The sequence below is a fragment of the Frieseomelitta varia genome, unplaced genomic scaffold (genome assembly GCF_011392965.1).
Source record: "Frieseomelitta varia isolate USP_RPSP 00005682 unplaced genomic scaffold, Fvar_1.2 scaffold_587, whole genome shotgun sequence".
NCBI lineage: Eukaryota > Metazoa > Arthropoda > Insecta > Hymenoptera > Apidae > Frieseomelitta > Frieseomelitta varia.
The window spans coordinates 686336-699997 of NW_025110353.1; the positions used below are offsets into that span (position 1 = coordinate 686336).

Consider the following 13662-nt stretch of genomic DNA (forward strand, 5'->3'; position numbering starts at 1 on the left):
TTGGTGTAACAGAAAAAAAGTGGGCAAAAGAGAGACAAACAGAGACAGAGACAGAGAGAAAGAAAGAAAGAAAAAGGGAGAGAGAGAAAGAGAGTGAAATTATTGAACGTGGTCAGACCGTAGATTTGTATGATAAAACAACGATACTCGGTTGTAGATGAAACGATAACCACACAGCGAGCTGTGTTGTGTGCACAATCCTGCACGATGTTGTTTTCTCCGTAAAAGTTTATTGCCAATTGTCGCACGAATTTATCGGATTTGGTAGAGATTACTAGACATGAGCCGACTAAAAATAACGAACGACGTTACACATGACAATTATATAATTGCGTGGCACTGCGATACTTCTTTTCTTTTTTATCTCTTCGCGTTCTTTTTCCTACCGCGCGTTTGTTCCTGAATTTGTTTGTCGGCGTGGCGTGTCTGTCGACGTAAATTTGGCCAAATTTTTTGAATGGCTCGCAACACACCGGTGCCTCGTAATTCCCGCGGAAACAAACGGCGTTTGTGTACGATATGCGACTTTTTTCCCTCTAAACTCGAATTCTATGCAGTTGTATAATTGTCAGAGCGTGGAGCCCTCTCGAACGTACACGGCAGATATTAAAAAAAATCCGTGCTTCCGTTTCGAACGTTCAACGAGAGAAACCAAAGGAGAAACCAAAGGAATAAAAACCGCGTTTCGTGATACCGCAATAACCGATGAATTTGTTGTGCGTATCGTTCTCTTTCTCCGTCTCTTTCGAAATTCACGATTGTGTCTGTTCTTGTTTCTTGTCTGAGTGAAAAGAGGGGGGAGGGGAGAGAAAAAGAAAACGATGTCGATGTTGACAAGCGACAAAAACGAAAAAAAGAAAAAAACGAAACGAAAAAGAGAAAATTCTCGTCGCGGTAAGCGTAGCATTGGTCCTCGAGCACCAGGCGAAAAATAGATGCAGCACCCTCTCTCGCTCGATTTTTGCACACCTGTAAACACGCGAACGTACTATTTGCAAGACCTCCTACTAACAATGGTGATTTTCGTGCTTCTTATCTGGCTCTGGGTTTGGTGTAACGCGGTTGCTGGCTACTTTGTACCCTATCCCTTCCCTTTTGTCCCTACGTCTCGCCAGAACAGAGATTTACTTTTATTGCGACGCACGTGAAACGAGCGTAGAACGTTGCGCTGCTCGCCATTTATTTCAGATGATGTCCCGGACGGAATGGTTAATGAAACACTTCTCTACGGACCCGGGTACACGCACGAGAGACATAACGAATCTGTAACATCGATGATTTATACAATCGGTCTCGCAGCTGCGCCTCTGACGACTGACTGCGTTCGCAATTCCTCCAGCCTATGCCCATTTTCTGCTCGCTGTTTCATCCCTCTAAAACAAGTCGCGTCCAGCGAATCCATGCTGAATTAACGCTAACAATGCAACGCATGGCTGTGTGACAACAGTTTGACGTTCATATACTGTCAGATATTATCACGACTGCGAATTATCATAAGCGCAGAATGTTAAGGTTCAAAGATTTTATCATTTGTCCCGTATATGTGTACGTAAATACAAATGCTTCATACGTATACGTAAGATGACAAAATTTTGATCCGTTTAAAATTTTAAAAGAGATACCTTTGGGACCCGCGTCTACTATTTTGTGTATCTATATAAAGTACAAGAAAAATGTTAAGAGTTTCTATCGCAAAGTTAAAGAGACAGATTCTCACATTCCAGTAGAATCTGCTCTAGCAAATCGGCCATGGCTTCCTCGCAAACCTGTTTGTCGCTTATCGACTCCTTTTTACTCTCGAGGCATTGATGCGTGAGCCGACCGGTAACTCTGTCATTAAAGAAGTTCAAACGAATTTCCGTAGGCCATGAAGGAAGTATACGTTCAGAAAGATTCGTAATGTACGAGCGAATGTTGTTTTTATCCGATCACGTGGACAGAATACGATCCTCATAAATATCTATTAAAACACGTATAAAATATTGTTGAAGTCTAAATAGGTCTCATCTTATTACCGATCCACTTCGTTTATCGCATTCTGCCCACGTAGTCCAAGAATATCTTTAAGCCACTCGCTGTCAAGCGATCGTTTGATCGAAGAGCGCACGAATTGACTCTTCTCTTTGTTCCCCTTCGCGAATATTCTTGCGCTTTCCGATTGACGTCTTTGGTTCGGTTCACACGATAAACGTACGTCTTCACGCGCGTCGAGACGCTATTCGGACTATTCATCTATCGCACGAACGTGGTGACTTAACCACGAGGACGGAAGAAAATCGTAAAGACGAAGAAAAATCCTCGTCGAACCGACCCGATTCACATATCTCTCACACCTCCTCTGCAACGCACACACACATACACACGCGTACACTCGCAAACTTTTCTCTACCACTTTTGCTCTCTGTATACATGCAAACGTATGGACACTCACGTGCATAAACAGACACGTCGTCTTTTTTTTCCTATTTTTTTTTTTCTCTCCCCTCGCTCCGTGCGTTTTCGCTAATTAACACCAGGTGCACATTCGCGCGACGAGAGGCAAGGATAGGGTAATACGGATCATCGAAGCCTCTAACGATCCAGTTCGCGCTCCAGCAACTCGGAGACGCTTCGCGTTCTTTAATCGCGAATCACGGGAACGCGAAAATCCATAATTAGCCGAGCGAACGTGGAAAAGTGGCGCGCGTTCTCATTGGAACCCGGCGCGAGGGAGTTTGATCGCGGCCGGTTTTACAAATTGCACGATGGTAATTTTATTCGATGGATCGGTGAAGCGCTATCGCATGATGATCGGTATTACGCTATTTCCTCTCTGGTACAGACGACCCAGTCTCGGCACGGTTGCACGTCAGCCACGCAAACGAGGAGCCGGTTCCCGACATTACCTCATTACAGACAGTAAGAAAACAAAGAAGACTCGTTCCCCCCCATACGCTGCTACGATCTCTGTCGCATCTCACCTTGCTTCACCACGCTGTCTCCGCGCTTCGTACCAACGTATGAATCGATAATCTTCGAACAATCTTTCCAGCACTTACAAAGCCAAACGACTTCTCCTCTCCGAGTATTCTCCGTGGATTTACCAATGTCAACTTGACACCGCGTTAAAAGTTGTAAAAACGTCTTGATCGACTCAAAATCACATTTAAAAGTGACATTCAAAACTAACTATTTCGAAGAAATGCGGACAAAGACGAAGGATCGATCGATCAAGCAGTCGAGGATAACTATTTCACATTCGCTTCTCTTTCGATCAAACGTAAAGAACGGGGAGGGGCGATAAATTTTCAGAATCCGTCTCTCGTCGTCGTCGTTGCGACGTTCCACCGAGAGCGGGAAAAATCTCGGTCGGAAGTCGGTGGCTCGTTCGCGTGACCCGTTCACATACGGCCGGAAAACAGGTGCGATCGCGTATCGTCCCAGGACAAACACACACGGGGTCGAGGTGTGCGTGCTGACGTCGCGTATCTCAGTCCGTTACGCCGTAGATTTGCTCGTGTACGAGTTAAATCCGCCACGCTTCCGGCGAGCATCGCAGCTCCGCGAGATATCGTCGGATTTACCCCGTCCGTATCTTTCGTGTGCGCGTTGCTTCCTATGGGTCGGAGGCCCTTTTTAAACCGTGTCAGACGAGATCCGGTTAATCCTTCCTCCTCGCGACGAGAACGATCGCACCGGCCCGTATTTGTCACGAACAACCCCTACCGTTGCTGGGTTAATTAGTTTCGAAGAGAACTCGCCGGAATGAAGAAAGTTCCCGATGGTGGAGGAACGTGTGGAATTTTGTCGAGATTATAGAAGGGCGGGGCAGAGGGGGGGGGGGGAGGAATTACGGAGCAAGGTGTTTTGCCCAAGGTTTCGTGAGATTCGAGTTAACCCTTTGTTTACTGGTAAACTGTATTGCCTTTGTAATCGAACGTGTCGAAACAGCGATGACTTCTCAGATATATCTCCGGTGTTCAACCATTTGGTTTTCCTCCAAATCGTGAATTTGAAAATATTAAACACACATCCTCGTCTACAAGACCTCGATTCGTAATTTTCAGTCAGAATGCGACAATGGATATTACGTCGACAGTCGAATTACATCAGATTGTCACAAACGACGACGACCCCTCATATTTCAAACATATTTCAAACGACATCATCCCCTCTGAACGCTCGATTCACACGTATACACCAACTCACGTAAGGAGACACAACACTTGATCCATCCCCTTGCGTATCAGTAAACGAAGGGTTAAGAGGGAACGGCGAATGGTTCGATTTTTCCAGTACTTGGCATCCGGTCGAAGCTGGGCGATTGTCGATAGGCAGCCGGCAGTAACAGTGCCACGTGAATCCTCTCCAACAGAGGCTCATATTGTGGCCACCCTGCCGTACGCCCGTCACGCCTTCTTACCCTCAGCTCCCAATATCCCCAAATCTGCCACTGCCACTTGGGGCCACCTTAACAAAAACCTCATGTGGAAGGTAACTAACTCACCGCAGCTAAGAAGAAAAAGCTCGCTCACTCGCTCGCTCGCTCGCTCGTGTCGTGTGTTGTTTCGATCGATCTTTTCCTTTCTCTCACTATATTCTTCTGCCAATTGTTTCTCTAATTGACTGCATGGTGTGCCACGGTCTTTTTGTTCAATTGAATTCTCTTTCTTAGTTTTTCAACACGTTTTCCCCATTACTTTTATGTTTCCTCGGTCTTTATTTGACAAGCACCTAGAGACACATTTTGCACACTTAGAGGACACCTCGTGGCTCGACCAGACCCGACGCTTCGAAACCGCATGGAGGTGTGGGGAAAATCGTTTCCGGTGAAACATGTTCGTCGGATAAAAGCTTGCGTTTTTTTACCCATTTTCATTTCTTTTTCTTTTTTTTTTTTTTTTTTTGTTTTTGTTTTTTGTTTGATTGCGATCATTTCGTTGTCGAAACCTCGAAACCTCTATTTTGAAGTTGTTCGGTGAAAGAAAGCGATTCGAGGAAAATTGAAAGATAACGTTTATAGTGATCGAACTTCAAAAAAGAATGTTCATGTGGTCACGACTTCGACGATGATCGCAGAGAATGTACATTCAAGAACACAGACCGTATTCAGTTTTGTCGAAAATGAACGTCTTTACTTTTCGTACGGGTCGCGTAGCTCGTTGTGTGTGTTTTACGTTTTCGTTCAGTAGTGACAGAATGATACCATAAACGTGCCCTCATGATCATTTGTACATACAGCACGTAACGGATCTTCTCGCTCGTTCCTTCGACTATGCATGCGAGCTCGTGGATTTTTTTGAGAACGTTCCCGAAGAGGTCATCGAAGTAAATCCTCGATGAGACTCGCTCATACCCTCCCCTACTTATAATTCGCAGGTATCGCGCGAACGAGATCCTTCCGTTTCTGAAAGCTGGAAAACTCTCCCTCTCCAATTGTCTAACTTGAAATTTAATTTTAGAGAACGTCACGAGAAATCACAAGGATCGTCGTTCGCGCACTCGCGCATATCCTCCCTACATACCAGCAGGTTATACACACCAAGTCATTTTTCATCTTTCATCTTTCGTCAAACCATACTCTCTGACCCGTCAACTGCCCGCAGTTACTTAAACGAATCTGTCTCTCCTGCAGAACATTTCTTTTAAATCGTATTCCCGTGATTCCGGCCATGGTGGCTCCGAGCAAGAGGACTCGCCTAGGACGCACAACACGCTGACCCTGGGACACTCCGGACGAAATCGCGGCGCAACGAGAGGAATGAACGAGAATAACGAGATCAGCGGCAACAGGACGACGGGGGGCTGCGGCGGTGGCCGAAGGATCGCGATGCCGTACAAGCACAAATACACGGAGATCATGGACGGTCGTGCTAACGGGCCGGGACATCATCAACTGCATGCCCATCACGGCCAACACGTGCACCTTCCACGAGATCTAACGAACGAGGACGAACCAGTTTACGAAGAGATCGAGCGTGGCGGTGGCGGCGGCGGCGGCGGCGGCGGCGGCGGAGGCGGCGAGATTCAAGTGTCGGACATGTCCGACGAGGACGGCAGAAGACAGAGCGACATGAGCAGACAATCGTCGAGAAGTTACGGAGATCACAGACCGCTGATACCATACTCGCCAGCCACCGACAGGAATCTGGTGCATTACGGGCAAACGTTAACGGACCGTGGCGGCGGAGGAAATATCCATTGCGACGCGTCAGAGTATAGTCCGGCGTTCGAGAGGACCCTCAACACTTGCTGGGAGAAATTACGAAAGCAGCAAGCATGGTACGAGCGTGGCGAACTGCCACGACTTCCGACCAGTTTCGGTATACCGCCTCAGCCGGATCAGTCGAGAACGGTCGCGGTTCTAGACGGGCATACGGTCGTCTGTCATCTGCAGCCGCAGACGGACATGTACACAGGCCGCGGAATGCCACCGCCTTCTTACAGCGAGTGTTAGAATGTCGTAACCCGATGTTGCGGAATGTTGTCGTCCTCTTCGTCTTCCTGCACGAGGACGATGATGTCGAGACGCCGCGTCTCGTGGCCATCGACGAAGGAACGTTCGAAGGAACGCATGGGTTGTTCGTGAATATTATGGAACGGCGTTCTTAATCGACGATCGGCGAAGTCAGAGAGATCGTCGACAACGTGGTTCGTTCCTTAAGAAAGCCACGATTCCGAAACAACTCCGGAGTTATGTCTCGAGCTACGTTCAGCCGGATGAAGGCACGTTGCGAACGAGGACAACGCGTCTCTATAGCTCAAACGTAAACGCGACTGGTCCATCAGGAGATTGATGATCGTCGCGTTTCTTAGCCATAAGCGGGTCGATCGGCGAAAATGGCCCCGCATCTTTGTTCTGTTTCCAGTATCTGTTTCCTCGAGAGTTGCGTGTAACCAATTGCGAAAGTCCACGCGAAGCGGACGTGTCTATCGTCTCTCTAGCTCTAGAACCGTGCGAGTGTGTGACGAAACGTCGAGGATCTGTGTACGATAGCGTGAATTATTCGAACAAAATGGACCTCTTGTTGAAGTTAATCGATCGTCGTTGTACCGTCGAAGCTGCGCTCGGCTTTTTGGGATTGGCTCACTGACAGAGTTCGGAGGATACGACGTTGTGCGGAGAACGATAAGACGTGACGAGTCCTCTTAGGTTATTAAGATTTACTAGGACAACGCTCATTGAGTTCGAGGTTTCGAGGAACGCGTGTAAACGACTCGGACGGGAAGTATGCTCTTGATTATAATATCGGAACAAATTATTTCCTTGCGTTCTTCGTCACGATCTTCTCGTTCATTGTCGATCTATCCTCGAAGCCTGTCCTCATATGCGTTGAGAAATCGAGGAAAGCATTTTCCTCGATCGTCTCGTCGACGCTGGCTCTGCTCGTTAACGAAAATGACCCATGGATTATTTGAAAAATAATAGACATATCGAGATCGAGAAGGGAAAAGGTTTCGCCTCGAGGGCGTAAAAATCGTTCGTTAACGAGTGTTGAATCGACGAGAATTCGATTCGAATCCCCGAAGGGAATCGGCGACGACTCGATAAAGGAATCTGAAGCCCGTGTTCCCTTCCAAACTTTCTCGACTTTCATCAAACCGGAGAGCAGCGTTCAGTGACATATCGCAAGATTGCCGATCGATTAGTCGACCTCGCCACGGAACGTTTAGAAGAAAACTAAAGTTACTTAATAATCGATCAACGCTTATACTTCGATTAATCATAATCGCGTTACATTAGTGGTCGCATCGTAGAATTACTTCTAAAGTCGTCAGACTGCTTTCGTGTAAAAGTTGCGACACAATCTGTGTCGGAAGATGCAGATGGAAATGAAAAAAAGAAAAAAAAAAGAAAAAAAAAGAAAAAAAAGAAAGAAAGAATCCTCGAGTTTCGGAGACGAAAGGAACGTACGTGTCAATTTCGAGTGAGTTTCGGTAATTAGATCTTGGAATACCCCCCTCGAGGGAACGTAGAGCCCGTACGGTTTAAAGTACCTTTATCGGTCGTCCCAGCCAGCTCCTCATTGTACATTGCTTTGGAACGTTACGTTTTAGTCCCAGAATGTTATTTTTATAAATAAAAAAATTATATATATATAAATGTATATGTATGTATACAGTAACAATATTATATATATATATATATATATAAAATACGAAAAAAGAGAGAGAGAGAGAGAGAGAGAGAGAGAGAGAGAGAACGTGGATAAGAATTGTACGAAACAAGTACACATATATATATATATATAGTGCTACAAAGCGATTTTCCGAACGACGTGAAAAAAGCGAAAAAAAACTTAGTCACTGTTTTTTACTATTTTTTAAAGAACAAAAAAGGTATATGTCGTAACCGCGTAATCTAATATGTAACTAAGGGAACCCGCGCGCTATTTATTTTTTATTATCTGTGAGTGTTATCTAATGTGTAATTAGCGATCATGTTAGGATCGACGATCGATGAACGCGTGAACATTAGGAACGTAATTATGATTCGAAGGATCAAAACGAGATCGATCGATCAAACGGATCGCCGTCAATCGATCGTCGAGTCGATTGGCGAAATTTTCTGCTTGTAAAGATCTATCGTCGATGAGCGAAAGCTATATTGGGCGAACGAATATCGAACTCTATTTTAGCTCAATGTTTGTTTCTCGAAACGTCTGACTTCTCCACTTCTGACTGGAGAAATATATTGAGTTGACTAATTGATAACGCAAGCTTTTGTTTTTTTTTTTTTAATTGTGTTACTATGGTTCAACGCGAAAAGGTATTTGTTAAATTATGCTTAAAACAACGTTATATTTCGATATGAAATTTCTGTAGATTTTCCTAAGTGAAAGTGAAGCACGCCATATGCAGTGAATTCAATACACTCTTTCTCTCGGTTGAACAGCGTTTCGTCGTTTCCTTTTTCTTTAATTTATTTCTCTGCTCAGCCGGGCCGGCCGTGATCCTTCTCCCCGGCAAATCGTTCGTTAAGGCGAATAAATCTATAGGCGAATTAAATAGCGGTAATCAGCGTTTTAAGGGTACCAGTATAGTTATATTAAGCATTATAAACGTTTCCTTCGATTTCTATGAAATTGTTCATTTTAGCATCGCGTGAAATCCATTCGCGGTTATCTCGGTTTTCCTGTTTTTAGAGGCCCTTCGCACAAGCGTAGCTTGCGACAACAACCAAAACACCTGGAAAAACGTTTCTGTCCACAATCTTAAAAGGTAGAACGAAAACTGTGTCGAGTACGTATATATTTATATATATATAATTTTCAACGCCATGAGAATACTGCCGTCTCGTTTCTTGTCCGTAGTAAATAAATACATGAACTTTGAACGCTCATTTCTCGGTCGTCGCGTATCGAATCGCCGTTCAACATCTATTGGAATCGTGTATCCTAGCGTCGATACTTATCGTATGCATTTTTGGACATTTTTTCGTTCCACTTTTACATTCCTTCGTCGTCACGATAAGCAGCAATCGTGCGAGACATTTTCAGAGAGCAACTCAGCAAGGATTGCAGAAATCAATCAAAATACGTGATAAGTTGAAACGATATCAGAAATGAAAGCTCATGATACAAAATTGAGCCTCTGTTGCTTGATGTCTAAGACTTTCGTGCGTTGCTCACGAGCGTTAAAAACTTTACGGTATATTATGGTGCGCGATAACGTTGTACGTTTTAACTTGTTAAGATTTCATTTCGCGTGTTTCGATGAACGTCAAGATCACGGCATGATTATGTTGTAGCAGCAAGTTATTTTTTTCTCGACGCGATTGTTAAATCCCGTGATTACAAAGAAACGAAAAAAATTTTCTTTCTCCTCGACGTTTGTGTCGTCGCGTCTCGCGAACGTCGTCCTCCAATGTTCAGTCTGCTACGCGACGGAGTTTAGTTCTATGAATTTTGTACAAGCGAAAGATCTTGCCCACTGAACGTTTACTGCCGGATATAATCGTAAACGCAGCCACATTCCATCCGTTCGACTTATCGTAATTAAAAGAGGCAAGAGGAGATTTAAAGGTGTACGAGCCAAGTAGACGGGAACAACTTCGAGCGCATTGTGCCTGACAAATAGGCAATCGATTTACGAATTTACGAAATTCTTTGTTTGTCTTCTTTTTCCTTCTTTTTTTTAAATTTTGTTTTCTTTCGCTCATTTCCCCCTTTTTTCTTATTTTCTTGCATCGACAACGGCGTAACCGGCGGGCCACACAAAAAGAGAAAAAAGAAGACACTGGTTTAAAGATTTGTTATATACGAAAGACGAGAGAGAGAGAGAGAGAGAGAGAGAGAGAGAGAGAGAGAGAGAGAGAGAGTGAGAGAAAAGAGCATTATCATTGAGAAATTCTCGAAGTGAGATGTACATAATGTAAATAGGGCTTTGTACATGTTGAAAATGTTGTAATGTAAATGGAAAAAATGCGCTAAAAGAGAGCGAAACAGAAAGAGAGAGAGGGAGAGAGAATTGCATGCATGAGGAAATGAAAAAGAGAGGTAAAGAACGAAAGGGAGAGAGAGAACAAGAGAGAGGCGACCGAGACGATCGATTTGAAAACAGAAAAGGATACATTTAGATAAGATAAGTTATTAGTAAGTAGTGGATATTACAGTGACTATTATCGTGATGGCGGATGCGTGAGGCGGTTTAACTTAAGTCCCAAACGTAATTAGTTAATGTGTAAATAAATTAAGCGAGGAAGTAAAACAAACAAAAAAAAACAATATTAAATGAAAGCCCAAGTAATCTTTGGATATTTATAAATGAACTCCACTAAAGAGAAGTAACGACAAATGAATAAAAAGAAAGAAGAAGAAAGAACAATGAATATGTAGGTTCGACGAGAGAAGAGAATGTAAAAAGAAAAGAAACCATGAATTCAAGCACGTACGTTAGGTTGCTTAAACGAATGGAATATTAGACGAAAGGAACAAAATAAGTACACGAAAGGTAGACAAAAGTGGAAGAGAGAGGGAATAAAAAAAGATTGGAGAAAAGAAAGGGAAAGATTAAGAATGAAAATGTGCAAACAGTTAATCAGATGGACAGATATACAGTGCATGTTTTATCCTTAGCCGTTTTATAAATATAAATATCCTGTTCCCTCCCCCTCCTTTCTGAACTCCCTCGGTCTCGATCTTTATCCTTCTCCTATTTTCACGTGACAAAATAGGTGCGAATCTTTTCTCTGAGTGAGTACATCTGTCCGTACTGTCAATCTCGAAATGTTCCTTTCAAATCGTGTATGCTGTCTCTCTTTACTTTTCGTCTTTGTTCTCTTGCTTGCAGCAGCATCGCGTAAACGAGTTCCCGAACGAACCACAATCGTGTCGCCCCACGAGATACTTTAGCGACTAAAAACTTTTGTATCGTGAGCAAAAATAAAAAAAAAAGAAAAAACAGAAAGGAAGAAAAGAAGAAGAAAAGAAACAATTATATCAGAACGGCCAGGGAAAAAAAAAAATTCAAAGCAATCGCAGAAAGTCAATCCGCGGAAATAGAAACGCACTATATCCACATATACACGCATCCATGTGTGCACACTCCACCATCTCAAAAGAAGTCCTTTATCCACCCACAGCTAATCCTTCAAAGTGTCGGAATATTTTTCGAATCGGCTTTTTTCTGAAACGTTTTACCCAAATACACGAAGCAACAGCGGTCGAATTACAGAATTTTTAGATAAGCCAGCGCACGATTCATATTCACATAGAATTCGTGAAAATTCTGTGATCTTTATCATTTATGTTCTCCCTTTGTAAGTGATATTTAACGAACGTAAAGAAAAAGAAAAATAAAGAAATATGCGAACGGTTTTAGCATGTAATTACGCGCGTAAATTTTCCGTGAATCATCGCCTGCCTGCGCACGCTGACAAATGAAAAGGAAGAGGAAGACCGAAAAACAAGTAGAAGAATGGGAAGAAGAAGAATGAGAAGAACATAAACGAGCAAGAAGAATGTAAAATCTAGGTATCTCCGATCTACTAAGAGCCTCCGTTTCTTCATTTTTGTATGCTTCTTTAAGACTGTCTGATACAGGAAAAAAGGATAAATAAATGTGTACCAATCTCTGAATAAAAAATGTCTCGTTTTTGTCTATTTTAGAAAATCTTCTAATTAATCAATTTCTATGTCTACGCCGATTAGTTTCTCAGAATGTTTCTAAACGTTTCTACATTTCCAACTATGGCCGCTATATGTAAACTAGTCTGGCCAACATTGTCAGTAGCTTGAGCATCAGCTCCCAGATCGATTAATCGCTTTGCAACGGATATATGACCCCCTTTAACTGCTTCATGAAGAGGAGTAGATCCTGAGGAATCACGCACGTTCAAAAAATTCGTATTAAGCGAGACAAGACGATTGACTAAACCCTCATGACCATGGAATGCTAAGTATTCATAAAATACATAATTATGATTTATAATTACGACTAATTATATTAATGACTATTTAATGGAGAAATTCTTACCAGCAATGTGCATAACAGTACGGCCATTATTGCTCCGATCGTTAATACGTTCAGCAAACTGATTCACCAATAAATCAAACGCATTTTCATCACCAGATCGACAAATTAAATGCAACGATGTCCATCCATCTTTATTTCGAAAAAACGGATTTGCTTTTGCTTCTAAAAGCGCAAGAATGCATTCAAATACATCATTTCCAGTTTTCGTACAAGCCAACATGAGCGGTGTCCAATCAGCACGCTTTAATGCATCTATATCTGCACCTTAAAACAATATAACAATAACTACAATAACAAAAAAAAAAGAAAAAGAAACAAGTAACATCAAAAATAAATACCTTTTTCAATTAAATATTTGACTATATCTCTATGAGCAAACTGCGCTGCCTCGTGCAACGGCCTTTTCATATCTTTATTGGCCACATTCACTCTAAAATCTGGCTTCTGAAAATTCTCGCACAAGTATCGAACAATATTCAAATGGCCCTCGCGGGTAGCAACATGCAATGCGGTGTCACCGGAAGTCAAATGTCGGAAGTAAGTCCAATCTTGAATGTCGTATTTCGATACGAGGATTTCCACTCTTGATAAGTCTCCATTCTGACAAGCGTGCAGGAAGTTTCGTGATAGGTTAGGATCTGTCATATATAAACTTTTATTAACAAACAAATGAAATACGCATAAAATAAAAATGACAGAATGTTTCTGTTCAATGAGAATGCTTGATAAAAACTACTTAAGGAACAATATATTTAGACACGTAGAAATACTTGAAATGATCCCGGTTGACAATTAGTAAAGAATCACAAAAATATATAACCATGGAACAAGTATAGAATAGATACATTATTCAATAGATCTTTTTAGCTCACATTTTGAGAGTCATCTGTAGCACAGACGAGATATATGAATAGAGATCCCAAGCATTTTGTGGGATTTCGTGCTCTGAAATACCGACAGAGTAAAAAATCTATCACTATTTTTTAATACACTCCACGCTTTAAAAACGTGGTGAATTGGGAAACTACATCAAATAAAACGATCGAAGTTGACCAAGTAGTGAAAATGTTCAGTACAACCATGTTGGAGGTTACATGATGAATGATCACCTCTGTACAGCTCTTGTAGCTGTATCAGGCGATCCAGGAGCAGGAACAGCCTTCCACGAAACCAGTGGAAAAATTTGGGCATTTTGTAAACGCAACA

General features: G+C 42.7%; 2 protein-coding genes across 10 annotated transcripts in view; one reads left to right on the forward strand and one right to left on the reverse strand.

Annotated features, from left to right (window-relative positions):
• LOC122534329 (latrophilin Cirl-like) overlaps positions 1-10789 on the forward strand; it is a 413745-nt gene extending 402956 nt beyond the window's left edge. For 6 of the 9 annotated variants that reach the window (XM_043664848.1, XM_043664849.1, XM_043664851.1 and 3 more), the window contains 2 exons: positions 4276-4473; positions 5615-10789. In XM_043664848.1, coding sequence (XP_043520783.1) covers positions 4276-4473; positions 5615-6436 — 1020 coding nt within the window. In that variant the 3' untranslated portion in view covers positions 6437-10789. The remainder of the gene's footprint in view (positions 1-4275; positions 4474-5614) is intronic. The other 3 variants (XM_043664854.1, XM_043664855.1, XM_043664857.1) reach the window with 2 other exon arrangements.
• A 1262-nt stretch (positions 10790-12051) lies between these two features.
• Positions 12052-13662, reverse strand: LOC122534333 (ankyrin repeat domain-containing protein 16-like). Its single transcript, XM_043664861.1, has 4 exons — positions 13566-13662; positions 12795-13094; positions 12457-12720; positions 12052-12375 (listed from the first exon to the last, which is right to left on the reverse strand). Exons 1-4 carry the CDS (start codon positions 13645-13647, stop codon positions 12128-12130), a joined length of 894 nt encoding a protein of 297 aa, XP_043520796.1. The 5' UTR covers positions 13648-13662; the 3' UTR covers positions 12052-12127.